At 42.9% G+C, this 15,191-nt stretch overlaps 1 protein-coding gene across 2 annotated transcripts in view; it reads left to right on the top strand.

Annotated features, from left to right (window-relative positions):
- RSBN1L (round spermatid basic protein 1 like) overlaps window positions 1-14,625 on the top strand; it is a 43,461-nt gene extending 28,836 nt beyond the window's left edge. For both annotated transcript variants that reach the window (XM_072338365.1, XM_072338360.1), the window contains 5 exons: window positions 5,206-5,343; window positions 5,541-5,683; window positions 8,849-9,016; window positions 13,340-13,448; window positions 13,532-14,625. In XM_072338365.1, the coding sequence (XP_072194466.1) occupies window positions 5,206-5,343; window positions 5,541-5,683; window positions 8,849-9,016; window positions 13,340-13,448; window positions 13,532-14,170 (1,197 nt within the window). In that variant the 3' untranslated portion in view covers window positions 14,171-14,625. The remainder of the gene's footprint in view (window positions 1-5,205; window positions 5,344-5,540; window positions 5,684-8,848; window positions 9,017-13,339; window positions 13,449-13,531) is intronic.
- The last annotated feature ends 566 nt before the right edge of the window (window positions 14,626-15,191 follow it).

Here is a 15,191-nt window from a genome sequence, read left to right as displayed (position 1 = left end):
GTGAATCACTCCTTTTCATTTTTACATGCAATCAAATATGTGTGTAGATGCATCCGAGTATAGTTATTTGTTTTCCTTTAAATTGAATTACATCCTGTGCATTTAGATCTCTGTCAAAGATTTTGTTTTTGATCCTTTCCTGTTGCAAGCTTGTAGCTTTTGTGTTACCTGCAGGTTTGATAAGCGTACTCTGTGTTGATAGATCCTTGGTTAAGTAATGAAGTGTAGGGCCTTTTGTATTGATGTTTATGTGATTAAATGGCTCCGCTGTTTGCAGTTACTAGATTCTATTTCTGTCCTTTGAAAATGCCTATACTGTCATTGAAAGAAAGGTTTGCTTTTGTTTGGCTTGATTGTTTTTTGACTTATCCATACTTTTAGTTTTCACCATTGTATTTTTTAGGCTGAAACACTTAGCTTGTTTTCCCCCCCATCCTCCCAAGTGCATCTGGGATAAGTGGTGTTGTCTTGCTTCTCTTACCACCTGTTTGTTTCAGGTGGTGTGTTTATCCTCTTACAGCTTGAAGAGCATGTTTTGAGTTCTCTCTGAATTGCTGCAGCTTGCTTTCTTGGTTAGCTACCTGCTTTGTTGCTCCAGGGGGAGTGAGGATCATCATCCTGTCCCAGATCAGATGGGCTTCAAGGTTTGTATGTTTTGCACCATTTGAAGTGTGGTCGTACAAGTTGTCAGAGCCCATCTAACACCTCTTGCTGCTGAAAGAGGATGTCCTTGTTTTTGCTTCCAGTTGTGTGTCCTTGTGCCAAGCTGTGGTGTTTCTCATAGCTCATGGTGAGCCAATTTGGCTTGTTAATCCAGCTGAAAATTTTGTCAGCTCCCACACGATAGGTTTTATTAAGTCAGCAAATGATTTTAATTTATGGTGCCAGAGGTAGTTCAAGGACAAGTGCGGGGCTACACAGTCAATCCCATTCTGTGACAGCAAGCAATTTACTGCTCCAGAGATATACTCTGACCCCTTGCACCTTCGAAGTCTCATATTCTCTGTTGCCTGTGTTAATTGGGATAGGTGCTGCGTATTGGGGTAGTGTAGGGAAGTGTGAGTACTCTGGAGGAAGGAGTGCAGTGGTGATGGCTCTGATGTTCATGTTGGTGTAGTCACTTTTCAGGTCAGTGGTTGTCCTTTTCTTTCTGGGAATCTTTATCTTTTATTTTTCTTTCCCATCCTTTTAGCTCTTGCAGGTTTATTTTTGGGGAGGTTTTCCCGATGTTCGCTCCTTTTGATTTGTGGAATCCTGCTTGCTTGAACTTACTTTTCATCTACCCTCCTTTTTGAGGGGACTTGCTGAAAACACTTTTCTTCCACAGATGTCTGAAGTAATTGTATGCTATTTCATTTTCTTTTCATTAAAGATTTGTTTATTTTCATATATTGTGGTGTTTACCTGTATTTAGTGGTCTGAGGAATTCTTTATATGTTATATGTGTAGAATTTTTAGCTTGTTGAAACACCATTTTACAACTATTTGCTTATTTCATAATATAAGTTTCTGCAGGAGACTTCTTTGATGGAAACAGAACTATTCTCATTTGTTAAATGGTGTTGAACAGAGAATCAGTTCATATGGAATGACATCAGAAGTCTGCATTATGTGTTATGCACATAAGTTACCTTTCAAGATTGCTTGTGAACAGTGTTGCCAACGGATTTCAGTTGAGTTGTATGTTGCTTGTTTTCATTGGGGTATTTTGTATTGAGGGAAAAACAAACTAAACAAAGCCCTCAAGGTATGTACTGGAAACCTGGAGAGAATCCGAGATCTTCTTGAGTTACAGGTGTGTGATAGATACTTTGCCTTGGCAAGACTGTTTTATGTGAAGGTTGGGGTTCTTTATCAACTACTGCGCTGTTTTTTGTGTCAGTGGAATACAGAATATTAGGTCATCTTGCTTCTTATTAGTTGGACTATCTGTCCTTTGTTAATTGAGGATTTCAGCTGCGATGCAAATGAAGTACGTGTAGTGATAGTATTGACTGCAGTTGTAAAAGGACACTGGTGGAGCTGTACTCTAATAAAGATGCTGCAATGCATCTCCTGAAACCTGTGTTTAGGATGTGGTGTACCATGTGTATGGTGTGAGGAGGTGGATGATCATCTCTGGTGGCTCAGCTGAAGGAGGATGTAGAACGATTTGGGAGCATCGTGGAGGGAGAAGGAGAGGAGTGGAGCTGCTCCCTGCTATCCCTGCAAGAAAAGCACTGGGGGATGCTCTGCAAGTAGTGGTGGATCCCCTACTTTCTTGTCATTGGAGAAAGAGGGGACCTAGGAGATGGGGAAGAATGGAGACAGGTCCCTGTTTGGGGTGGCAGAGAAATCCTTTCCCCGCCTGCCTTGTCTTCTCAGGTGCCCTTACGCAATAGGTACAGGACATGAAGGACAGCTAAGTGAAGATGCTGAAGAAGATCGATCTGGAGAGTTGTCTGGGACTGACAAGTCATCTCCTTGTGTCAAGATTGCCAGTGCATGGAACAGAAAGAAGGGTGATTGTCATACATGGTTCCCTCTGAAAGGAATGGGGGGCCAAATAGGCTCACCAGACTCACAGGGGAAAGAAAGTCTGCTGTCTCCCTGGGACCTGGGTCGGAGACATTACTAGGAAGCTCTCTGGTCTGGGATGACCCTCTGGTTACTGCCCGCTTTTGGTAGTTGGCAGCAGTGAAGTCATGGGGAGAAGCCTGAGGGCCATCAAAAGGCTGAGACTCTAGGGGGAAAAAGAGTGCTTACCATATGTGGAAAAAAGAATAGCCGACTCAGGAAGAGTACATGGGTGTTGCTAGGATATGCAGAAGGGATAGTAGAAAGACAGAATCATAAATAGAATCATGGACTCATGTAATGGCCTTGGTTGAAAAGGACCACAGAGATCATCTGGTTTCAACCCCCCTGCTGTGTGCAGGGCTGCCAACCACCAGACCAGGCTGCCCAGAGCCACATCCAGCCTGGCCTTGAATGCTTCCAGGGATGGGGCATCCACAACCTCCTTGGGCAACCTGTTCCAGAAGCCCAACAATGACTTATCTGGCCAGCACTGTTAAAGATAATTGAAAATGTTTTTACAAGTACATTAACAACAAAAGGAGGGCCAACGAGAATCTCTGTTGTTTATTGGATATGACAAGGAACATCACTACTAAGGCTGAGGTTCTCAATGCCTTCTTTAGTAGTCTGTCCAGTTATCTTCAGAGTACTCAGCCCGTGCCCTGAGTCTGGAGTTCAGGACGTTATAGTCCTGCAGTTGGGCTAAATGCTCTTTCAAGGTCTTTTCCATATGAACTTTTCTGTTCTAATTGTGCCATGGGAGAGAGATGAGATAGCAGATTCTCAAGAGCAGCTGAAAGTCACTGTGTGCTTGCTTGCAGCTCTGAGCCACAGAGCATGCGTGCTGCTGCAGGAAGACACAGTGGAAGAGAGTGAAGAGCTAGAGCTACTTCAGAAGATAATGCTCACTGCCAGCTTCTTCCTCCTTTGGCAGACTTCATGTTCTTTCTGGACAGGCATTCATTGTTATGGCATACCTCTTATTTATATCTCTTTCTTAAGATAAATAAAATCCAAGGATGTTAATGCAAATGCCAGCTCAGTATCCTGATGTAGAGAGGCAGAATGCTAAGAATGCTAAGCTACTTATACCACTGGAAGACCCATCCACTTGCATGTTAGGTTTATCAATAAACTGTGATTGATACATTTATGGCTGTCTGTACCTTCAGAAAGTGTTGTTTGGGTGTTGTAGTATGGATTTGTCCAGTAAGCCATAAAAGGAAAGTGTGTTTGCCTTATGTATCCAAGTACCTTCATCCCATGAGCTCCTGTCACTTAGTGCCAGTGCAGACAGCTGAGGACTGACTGGTGGAGGTTCAACAGAAATGAGTATTTGCTGTTGTTTTGTAACGAAGTCAGCAGTGTCAGTGCAAGAGAGCTGCGGGAATGTTTAATGAAAGATTTGGGGAACAGGAGAACGCTGCTCTTCTCAATATGACTGTCATGGTTTGCCATCACATTAACTTGCACATTTTGTAGAGTCTTACTGTTCAACAGTCCTCTGTGGCCTGTGTGCGTGTGACCGTGATGATTGGAAGAGGGTTTGGCTCTCAGTTTCGAAGGCATCTTGTTACATCAGTGTAGCTTCTAAGGAGGGCACAGTATTGTTCTGCGTTGTATGCTTAGTCTTTTCTGGAGTTGCTGCTAATTATCCTCTGTAGTTACTGGGAATTTTAGTAGTCTGTTTGGGTGAGGACCACAATTAAGCTGTTCTTCATTGTTTTCCCTGCACCTTTTTTGTTTCCTTGCTTTGGATGCTGAACGCGTGGAGATGCAGTGCAAGAGAAATGCTGTACTTGTTTGTGCAGTAATCCATCTGCTCTTCCCTCTGTTTTGATCTCGGTCATATTTCATCTGATAATACTGCTGTGTTGTTTAGCCTGTTAAATAGGAAACCAGAAGAGGAAGTGATCCTGATCAGTCTTGTGCTTAAGTATTTTATTCATGTAATAAGACAGATAAGATTACTTGAAAACAAAACGACCTTAATGCTGTGTTTCTGTTTGAGTTTTAAGAAGTTCCTTTTTTGTGAGAAGTGAATGCTATGGCCCTTAAAGTGGGAGGAGAGAGGAAGAAGTCTTAGCACATAAATGAGTGGTTGTCATTCTCTCTTTTCCTCTATCAGCCCTTTGTGGGCTTTGACTTCACTGACTGCAAAGTTAGTCCAGTTAAAGGGCTCACAGAGTGGCTGTATTGAGAGGATGATTGGCAGAGAACTATTCATAATGTAATGATCTGTAACTCAGGATGCTGCGTAACTTACAGGAAAAAGTAAAAATTGGAATAGACCTCAGTTAAATATGCAGATCAGGTAACCAAGGTAAGAATGTTTATTACTTAACTGGTTAGATTGTACTTGAATAGTCTTTCACAGCTACTGCTTTCGGAATATTATTTTCTTGAAAGACAGCATTCACTCAACCTTGTATTCAGACTTGAGATATGGAAAGTACGATTGTCATACATCTTTAATAGGATCTTTTCTTTGACTTTGTAGTAATTCTTAATAATCTGAGGTATAATGAGGGTTTATATAGAACTTGATATCAGAAAATGTAAGCACAAATTAAAGGTGTTTGTTGAATGCAAACTTGAAGTGATACTGACCTCAGTGTAACTTTAACTGTCATATTCTACTTATAGGTAAAAAGAACATACTCTCATGGTACGTATAGAGCTGGCCCAATGAGACAGATCAGCCTGGTTGGAGCAGTTGATGAGGAAGTGGGGGATTACTTTCCTGAATTCCTTGATATGTTGGAAGAATCACCCTTCTTAAAAGTAAGGACAGAAGGGAATAGGGTGGGTGAAGGGGGACAATGCTCTGGTAATGTTAAAATCAGGTGGTTGTGCTATGAACTTCACTTAGATAATTGAGTTGCTTGATAAGTCTGTTCACTGTGACAGATAAAGACTACTTGAATTACTTTGAAATGTATATATTTAACTTCAAAATTGTGCCTTGTATTTCCCATTAGTGTACACTGCCATGGGGAACACTTTCTAGTTTAAAATTAGAGAGTCGTAAAGACAGTGATGATGGTCCCATTATGTGGGTACGTCCAGGAGAGCAGATGATCCCCGTGGCTGACATGCCAAAGTCACCTTTCAAAAGGAAGAGGTAGGTTGAAATATTTTGCTTGTTAAGTGTTTGGTTGCTATTCATTGGCTAAAGATTCATTTTACTTGAAGCATTTTGCTGGCTTATGTGTTATCTTAATGTAAATTGCTGAAAGTGTTCATCTCAAAAGATACACTTCTAAGTTGCTTTGCTTTACAAGAGTTGTTTTGGTTGATCATAGTGTGGTTTTTGGTTTTCTAATATTTTTATTGTTTACTGTCTGGCCAAGCACACTGCTCGTTCTCTCTAGAGCTGTAAGAAGAATTTAAGGTTACCATCTGAATGTTCCTCATTTTCCTCATGTGATTAATTTACAATATAGAGAAATGAAAACTGCAGGAAATGTAAACAGGTGTTGCCTGGAGGCTGGTGTTGACATTCCTGCTCTGAAGTGTGACTGGATCTTTAAAGACCTCAAGGGGCAGAGAGCTTCTCTCTCATCTGAGAGATGGCGTGTCCAATCTTAAATGCTGTCTTTAAGCTTTCTTGTAGTACTGGGTATAAGCACCAGCTTGAGGGTGGGGATATCTGCCGTGGAACTTGAAAATTATATGGTGTCTTTGGAGCACTCTTCTTTAGGATTCGGTATATAAAGGAAACAGACAAGTATTGGAAGCAGGGTCATGCACCTCAGGAGTGTACTGTGAAGGGGATACAGGTGAGGTCTGAGTCTGTGTGGAGATGAATTTGGTAAGGTGTAAAGGTCAACAAGAGGGACTTCTGAAAGTGTATGTGCCACAAAAGAAATACTAGGGGAAACTGCTGAATGGGGCAAAGGTCATAGAGACACAAAGAGCAAGCTAACTCGGTGCTTTCTTTGTGCTGCTCTTTGCTGATAAGATTGGTCTCCAGTATTTGTAGGTCCTGAAGATAATTGGAGGGCCTGGAACGAGGGCTGTTTGCCTTCAGTGGAGGTGAATTGGCATAAGGAACATTTTGAACAGATGGGGCGTGCAGGAGCTCCTGGGGCCAGGCAAGGAGCACCCAGAAGTGCTGTGGGAGTTGGTCACATTGCAAGGTTGCTCCTGGATTGTCTCTGAAAGGTCTTGGCAGCTGGCTGTTGTTCTTGAGAACTGGGAGAAAGCAGACATCACTGATCTTTCAGAAGAGCAGGAAGTTGGACCTGAGGAACTACAGGCCAGTCAACTTTGCCTTGACCCTGGGAAGAATGTAACTTTGAAACACGAGGGACAAGAATAGATATTGGGTATAGGTAGCATCAGTTGGTAAATTGGAAATCATGCCTTATCAACCTGATGGTCTTCCTAATGACAGGGAGTAGAAAGGCAGGTGCCAATCTCTTTGCAGATACCAATAAGAATCCAAAGGAATGGCATGATGCTCTGTTGAAGGAGGGTCAGGCTGGGGAGTAGGAAAAGGTTCTTTGTAGGAAGGTGGTCAGACACTGGCATGGGCTCTGTAGGGCTGCAGTCATGGTACTAAACTGCCAGAGGTCAGGAAGCATTTGAACAGTGCTCTCAGACACGGGGTTTGAATTTTAGACCTGATTCTTATAGGTCCCTTCCAAATCCGTGTATTATGTTAATCCATTCTAATCTACACCTAAATGATTGACGTAATGGCTGAGGGTGATGCTAGGGGTGTTGTTAATCTTGGCTTTGGCAAGAGTGGGCACCTGTCTGCCCTAACTTCCTGACACCCAATTTAATGAAGGACAGGCTAGACAAAATGAATCAAGAAGTGGCTTAATTTCTGTGCTCAAAAGGTTGTGATCAGCAGCTCAGAGTCTAGTTGAAGGGTAGTCTCTGTTCAGCATTCCCATTAATAATGGGACAGTGCATACCATCAGCAAGTCTGCAGACAGTATAAAATTGGAAGGAGCGATTGATGCTCAGGAGGGTTGTGCTGCTAAGCCAGAGGAACCTTGGCAGGCTAGGTCTTGTGGGGTCAGCAGTGGGAAGGTTGGAATCTTGCACCTATGAGGAAGTGTGCACCAGCTCGGGTTGGAGACTGGCTGAAAAGCAGCCTGATAGATGAATACTCATCAGTCCACACAAATGACAGATTGACTGTAAGCTGTCACTGCACTTTTGTGACAAAGCAGGACAGCAGCTGTTTGGATGGGATTATGAAGAGCACCATCAGCATGCTGATGGAGATTGTTCTTCCCCCTTACTGGTGTCACATACCTGGAGTCCTTCTCTGGATCACTAGTCCATGACAGACATGGGCATACTGGAGCAGGTCTGGTGACATGCAGGTTGGTTACTGGAAGAGCTGGGACTTAGCCTTGTGGAGGGAAGGCTCACCTGTGATCACAGCAGTGTTGTAGAAGCATCTGATAGGAGGGGGGGAAAGAAAGAGCGGCACTTTTTTTTCAGCAGTGCTTGGTGACATGATGAGGGAATGGGCAGAATCTTTGTTACAAGAAATTCCATTTAAAATAAGAGCAACAGAACCAAACCCCTTTACTGTATGGGCAGTTGAACCCTGGAAGAGGTTCTCCAGAGCTTGTGCGGTCTCTGCCTTCGGAGATGCTCAGAACTGACTGGAAACAGCCCTGAGCAACCTGCTGTAGTTGTGCGTGGGAAGGTAGACCACATGCTCTCTAGGTGTCACTGCCAACCTGGTGTTCTTAGCTCTTGAAAGAAATGTTTTGTGGCACACAGTGCAGACTTGAGCTGGAAAAGGTCTTGTGTCACTGCTCACCTTTGTGCAGTGTCCTCCGTGTTCATTAAACTCTGAGGAAATAGTCGTTTTGCTTCTTGTTCTTCACACATACGCATGTGTGTTTTCTAACTGTGCAGCGGAAGCACAAGTGGTAACAGCTGCTTGAGGAACAGTTGTGGTGTTTATCAAACTGTTGCACGTGTTGTTAGCAGAGTAGATGAATGCTCTTATGGCATGGCTCAGGCCAGCCTGAAGGCCCAGGCCTAACCTTGAATATGGAACTTCTGGGTGCTTTGTCAGGGCTTGTAGATGAGAGAGTCTGAGTCATCGGGGCCTATTGGTGTACTTAGGAACCTGGCTAATTTTATTTGCACCACATCCTGATTTTTGCTTAGCTCTTTAGGTGTTTTGTTTGCTGTAAGGGCTGCTGTCTTTCTCATTTAACTGTATATTCTCACCGTCCTGTTGGCTGCAGGTAGATATCAGGTAATTACAGAAATTTCCCTTATCACCAACACTATTTTTCTTCTACAGAACTACCAATGAAATAAAAAACTTGCAGTACCTACCTCGAACCAGTGAACCACGTGAAATGCTGTTTGAAGACCGGACACGAGCCCATGCAGATCACATAGGACAAGGTTTTGAACGACAGACTACAGCTGCTGTGGGAGTGTTGAAGGCTGTGCACTGTGGAGAGTGGTATGTGTTGACTGACTTACTCAGTGAGGCATCTGGAAAATATTTGCATCGATTTCCATTTATTATCAGGAGATAGAGCTCTGAATAGGCTAATCTAGCATTAGAGGTATTTAAATAATACTTTGTAGATAACTGGATTTTTTTCTGTATCTCTTTGCACAAGCTGTGCTTGTCTGCCCTTCAGAAAGTTGTGTACAGCCTTGCAGTGTGGCTGAAACTGGAAAGGTGCCTTGCAGCAGCAGTTTAATAGCTATGATTGAATTGCTGTAATTAAGTTGATGTTGGATGTGAAAGATAGTTCTCACTTTGTTTTAGTTGAAATAACGTGCACGTTGAGCTGGATTTCTGCTTCAGAAGTGCAGATGAAGGCCTTCTGGCGGTTCTGTGTTGTCTGGAAATGAGCAAAACTTACTTTTTTTACTTTAAAGTCATGGCTGCTGTAACTCTAACTCATTAATGGTAGATTGCATAAGATGAATCTTCTTGAGGCTGTGTGGTGGTCTTGAATGTCTCTCTGAAATTCCCACGTGATTCAAGAAATAAATGTATCTTGTTAGAAGCTATTTACATTTTGACTGAATAAAGAAACCCCAAAAGCACATGGGCTCTGTCGCCCAGAACAAAGAATCATTGTTTCAGGAACTTCTGACCTTGGTTTGGGGGAATGACCTTAGTTTTGGAGGTTACCTTTGTATGCTTAAATAGAACCACCTTTTGCTCTTTCTATCTTCCTGCCCAGAACTCCCTTTGGATGAGATCATGCAGATTTGTGTTACAGTGCAGGAGTTAATTGAGATAGAAAATAATTGCTGCTGGAAAACAACTCGATTGCTCAGAAGTTAATGTGTTATTTCAGACTCTGAGATTTTACAGTTTACTTCCTAGTCAGGTTCATGACGGCTGGAGCTTCAAAATCCCAGCGTGTTCTGGTTGTGAGAAGCTGGAGTGAATTAATACAGAGCAGGAGTTGGGCTACTGCGTAAATCTGAGGGAGGTGTGTATGAGGGCAGGAGGGAGAGAGCTGTATCAGACTCCATCAGGGCAAATGTGAGAAAGCAAACTTGCCCCTAGGAACTGTGGAGAATTCAATTTGATTGATATTTCTCCAGGAACTTCCTATCCTCCCCCGTCCCTCTTTAAAACAAGATCATCCTCTCCTGGATACCATTACGTTTTCATTTACGTTCTACCAGTAAGTTTTCCCACCTTTTATGCTTTTCAGAACGAAACCACCATTTTCTAGGTTGGAGCTTGTGGAAAAGAGAATCTACCCAACCTCCATTAAAACTCCTTTTAAACTTACTTATGTGTTAATTGAAAAGTGATCTGAAGATAGGCAGAACTACCAAACAAACTTCAGTTTAAGGGAGAGGAAGAAAAGTAAGAATCAGCATTTCATTTCAGCATAGAGACTGAAAATGCATCTTTTAATGCAGGAAAAGATTGGAATTGATGTATGTAATAGATTGCCTCCAACTGCAAGAATGACACTTAGGCCCTGGAGGTGGAGGGCAGCGAAGCTGTGAGGGATGTGCAGCACAGGTATTGTCAGGAGAGGCTGAGGGAACTGGGGTGGTTCAGTCTGGAGGAGGCTCAGGGGTGACCTTATTGCTCTCTAAGACTGTCTGAAAGGAGACTGTGGTGAGGTGAGGGTCAGCCTCTTCTACTACATAAGGATCAGAGGGAATGGCCTCAAGTGGCACCAGTGGAGATTCAGGTTAGATATTGGGAAATTGCTCTTCTTCAACAAGAGAGTGGTCAGGCGCTGGCACAGGCTGTGCAGGGGGGTGGTGGTGTCACCATCCGTGGAGATGTGGCACTGAGGGACATGGGTTAGTGGGGGAATATTGGTGGTAGGTGTGTGGTTGGACTGGATGATCTTAGAGGTCTTTTCCAACTGTGGTGATTCCACATGGTTCTCTGTAGAGGAGAGAAAAATATAACACAACTGATGGAATAAATACGATTTATTTGACCTCCGTGGTAACTTCTTTCTCTTTCCACCTGCCAGTCGAGTTTTGAAAAGGCACCACGCAGTACTTATAAGCCCTGTTTAGTTTCTGTTGTATAATGAGGTGTTGTTACTTTAATGCAGCATGTTAAAGTAATTTCAGCTGTTATCTTTACTGTAGCTTGTAAACTGTGAGGGTTTGATACTAAATGGAGCCATTGTGTGTGGAAACTTTGAAAACTATTGACAACAAAAGTGGAACTTGGAGATATGCCAGGAGCGCTGAGGGCGCTGTGGAAATAGAAACACACGTTGTAACAAGCAGATAACTTATATTAACATGTTTTCTTTCTCGGAAGAAAACAAAGCAATTCTGAGACTTGCTGAACTAAGAGGTTAGTTTGTATTTAGGGTAAGAGTGAACTGAACATGTAAAGAGAGCTGCTCGCTGCTTGTAGGGGAACTGTGTACAAAAGCATTTGAGGCATGAGACATTGCTTCCCTCAGCTGCTGAACTGTTTGGGAAGTGCCGGCTGTGGTTGTGATGTAATCCTTGTTCTAATAGATGTTAATCTTGGGTTTTGTGGTCAGAGGGAACTGAAGGAGAGGAGTTATGCTTTATGTTGTAGGTGCAGAGAGCAGTCGGTGATGTGCATGCTTGTTTTGCTTGGGTGCTTCTTGGGCGAAATGTGTCTCTGTTGGTATTTGAGGGACTCTTTCTGACCGTTTCACTTGCTTCAGGTTGTACAAAATAGAATCTCACAGTAGTTGTGCTAATAATCACGTTTGCAAACACAATTAAAAATTCCCTGGCAATTTTCTGTGTTTACAAGAATGCCATGTTTTGTGGTAGGACTGCAGTACAGTGTTCGCAGTGTGTTTTGTTGCTTGTGTATATAGGTAGGGAGAAAAGTAATGATTAGAGAAATCATTGACTGTCCTGTGTCTTGACTTAATGCTTCAAACGCTGAGTAAACATTGCTGGGTATTTTCAGCCTGTTGATTAGAACTGGTTCCTCTAAGCTTTTTGCTTTCAGTGCTGGGAACCTCTTTAGGAGGATATAGAAACAGAAGATGTAGAAATAAATGGAGTGAGATGTTTCTGTCTTCATGAAATTGGAAGTAAAATATGTGATGTAAAAAATTTCCCTGTAGTTGAACCTGGCCTTTTTTTCTCTGAAAATAGCTTGAACTGTTAGGGTTTGTTTGTTTTTTTTTCCCTTTATTGAGGTCATGACCTGAATCAAATGAATGCACCTCTTCAGTTTAAAATCCCAGTGAACTTTGCATCGCTGCCTGCTTCTTAAGACAAAACCAATACCGTACATATGCTAAAACCACAAACGATGATCTTCTTGTGCTTTGAAAACATGGTCAGCAATCTCTGTGGTGTGCTCCGAAATGCTGGAGCTGTTCTGCCTTAGGGAGCAGATCTCACTCCTGGCCCTGCTGGGGGGTAAAAGGGAACACCCAGCTCCCCAGGGACAGGCGGCTGCTGTGCTGTCCCTGCATGGCAGCCAGATGGAAGGGCATCAACAGATGTTTCTTAAAACCTTTTTTCGGGGGGAGAAGATAAATCCCTCAAAACCCAAATGCAAAGCTTAGTTTTATGTGTTTATGTAGAACTGAATTTGACTCTTAGATTGGGAAGTGGTAAGGATTGTAGCTGTTCTGGCACGTTGTTAACTAATTCTAGGTAATTCCTCTGGTGACATTATTAGATGAATGGTGCTTTTTTCAGGGAGGTGCTCTGGGACGGGAGGTGAATTCCTGTAACAGCTGGAATACTCGGGGAAGCTGTAATTCAGATCTTGCTCCTCTGTAGCTATGTAGTCGGTACAAGCACTGGTGTATTTTCAGTGGATGCTGTGTGTGTAGGGTGCTGGTCTTTGCTGCTCACTGGTGTTGGGACAGGTGAGTGTAGAACCAGCTTTATTCTCAAGTCTGAACAGGGGCTGTGAGGCTGAGATACTGAGCAGTACTTGCAGCAGTCTCACTAATGTTATGGTGTGCTTTGAGGTACCTGATGGCTGTAGCACACTAAGAAGCATTGGCAGAGTAAGCCTGGCATATCTGGGCCACCTGTCTTTTGGCAAGGCAGGTGGAGGTCATTACAGTGTGGAGCTTTGACTGTTGATTGCTTCTCATACTAATACTCATTTAAAACATGAAAAAAGTGGGTAATGCATTTAGTTGGTATCGTTGACCTCGTGATTGAGAACGAGCCATTTTAGTCAGCTTTTATTCTCTGAAATGTGGTTTATGTTAGAACTGCTGAGTTTATTTTTAGACCATTTCCTTTATCCTTTATGACTGTTCTCTTTACCATGTTAGTTTCGGCCTCTGACTGAGCAATTCTTGCCTTCCTGTAGGTCTGAGCAGCCTCGTATAACCAAAGATGTAATTTGTTTTCATGCTGAGGACTTCTTAGAGGTAGTTCAGCGCATGCAGTTGGATTTGCATGAGCCTCCACTCTCACAGGTAAGCATATTGCGAGCCATTAGTTAGAGGACTTGCAGAGGCCAATTAAGTTTTCAACCTTATTTCCTTTTTTTTCCCTCCAGTGTGTCCAGTGGGTTGATGATGCAAAACTGAATCAGCTGCGAAGGGAAGGCATTCGATACGCCAGAATTCAGTTGTTCGATAACGACATCTATTTCATCCCGAGGAATGTTGTGCACCAGTTCAAAACAGTTTCAGCGGTGTGCAGCTTGGCGTGGCACATCCGGCTCAAGCTGTATCATTCGGAAGAAGAACCTTCTCAAAATGCAAGCACTCTCGAAGCAGGGACCTCTGCAGACCCCAAGTCTTCGGTTATGGGACTTCAGACTGACAGCAGGATTTGTACAATAAGCAAAAATACCTCCGAAGACGCCAAACTTTCAGACGCTCTGCAGCAAGAATTTACGCTGATAAAACACGAACCTATTGCATCTCACCGAATAAAAGAGGAACCCATGAATGTTGATCTTGCTGAAAAGACTGCAGCACCCCATGACAGCAGGGGTCAGAATGTTCAGACTAGATTGGATCAGGTTGAATTGACGGCGTTTAAGTTGGAAATGGATTCCAAATTTGAACCTGGCAACAAGGACTTACAAGGCAAGTTGTGCCCCGGCAGTCACGTCCATCCGGATGATACGAGACAACATAGTTCATATCCAAAACTGCATGGACAAAGAGAGGATGATTTTTTGTGCTAAATTTGTATATATTGTTTTAAATTCCTTTTTAAACTTAATGATGTAATAATGTAAAGATTCATAAGTTCTGTGAGGCGAGTTTGTGACTTGCCTTCGCATCTGTTACAGAAGATAGTTATGTAGCTTTGTAACATTCCTCAGTGCCTGTCCATAACTGTGAAGTATCAAAGCACTTAGGGCCAGATGCACTGTAAACACTGCAGGTTTAACATAAAGAAGTCTTTAAATAATTTTGAGTTGTAGGTTTTAGAGTAGAGCTGACATTTAACATATATATTTTTTGTAAGATGAGCCAGAATTCTTTTTGACAATTCCAGGCTTTTCCATAGAGCTTATTTATACCAATTTTTTCATTTTAAATGTGTCAGCACTGTAGTGTAAATATCTTTTTTAAAGATCTTTTTAGTGTGATTTATACTGAAACGTGAGCCGCTTAATAAAGGTTCATAATAACAGATTGGTTTTATTTTTGAGTCTGCAAAAAATAATTCAGTTGAACTGCCTCTGTCAATGGTTCTGTTCCTACCTGCACTAAGGCATAGGATGCCCTCACTCTGTTGCAGAGCGAGGAGCTGCAGCAAATGGAGGTAGAGCGGAGGCATTCTTTGTCAGCCGAGATCAAGTCAGAATGTGAGATCAGGCCTCCCTGCACAGCTGCTCATTAAAGGCGCTCTCCAAAGCCTGCCATCAGGTGTTAACGTGGAACAGACACAAACGTTACCTGCAGCCTTCCTGTGTCAGGAGGTTGGACACCAGTGGGCTCCAGGAGCGCTGCCGGCATCTGTGAGCTGAGCTGTGCAGGGTGGCAGACTCCTTTTGTGCTCATCTCCTCCCCCTGCGCAAGCCGCAATTCATAGATTTCTTTCACATTTTACAGACAAAGCTCCGATCAGTTATCTGACTAAATTAGAACAAAGAATGTTTTTAAGTGGTTTCTCAAGCTATACTGGCTTCAGTTTGAGCGGTGGCCTGACGCTCACTCAGGCAGGTTTGGATTAGGATTGCTCCACGTGCTGATAGC

This window comes from Excalfactoria chinensis, chromosome 1, assembly GCF_039878825.1.
Source record: "Excalfactoria chinensis isolate bCotChi1 chromosome 1, bCotChi1.hap2, whole genome shotgun sequence".
Taxonomy (NCBI): domain Eukaryota; kingdom Metazoa; phylum Chordata; class Aves; order Galliformes; family Phasianidae; genus Excalfactoria; species Excalfactoria chinensis.
The sequence above is the reverse complement of the archived record's forward strand: the minus strand, read 5'-3'. Positions and strand labels throughout refer to the sequence as shown.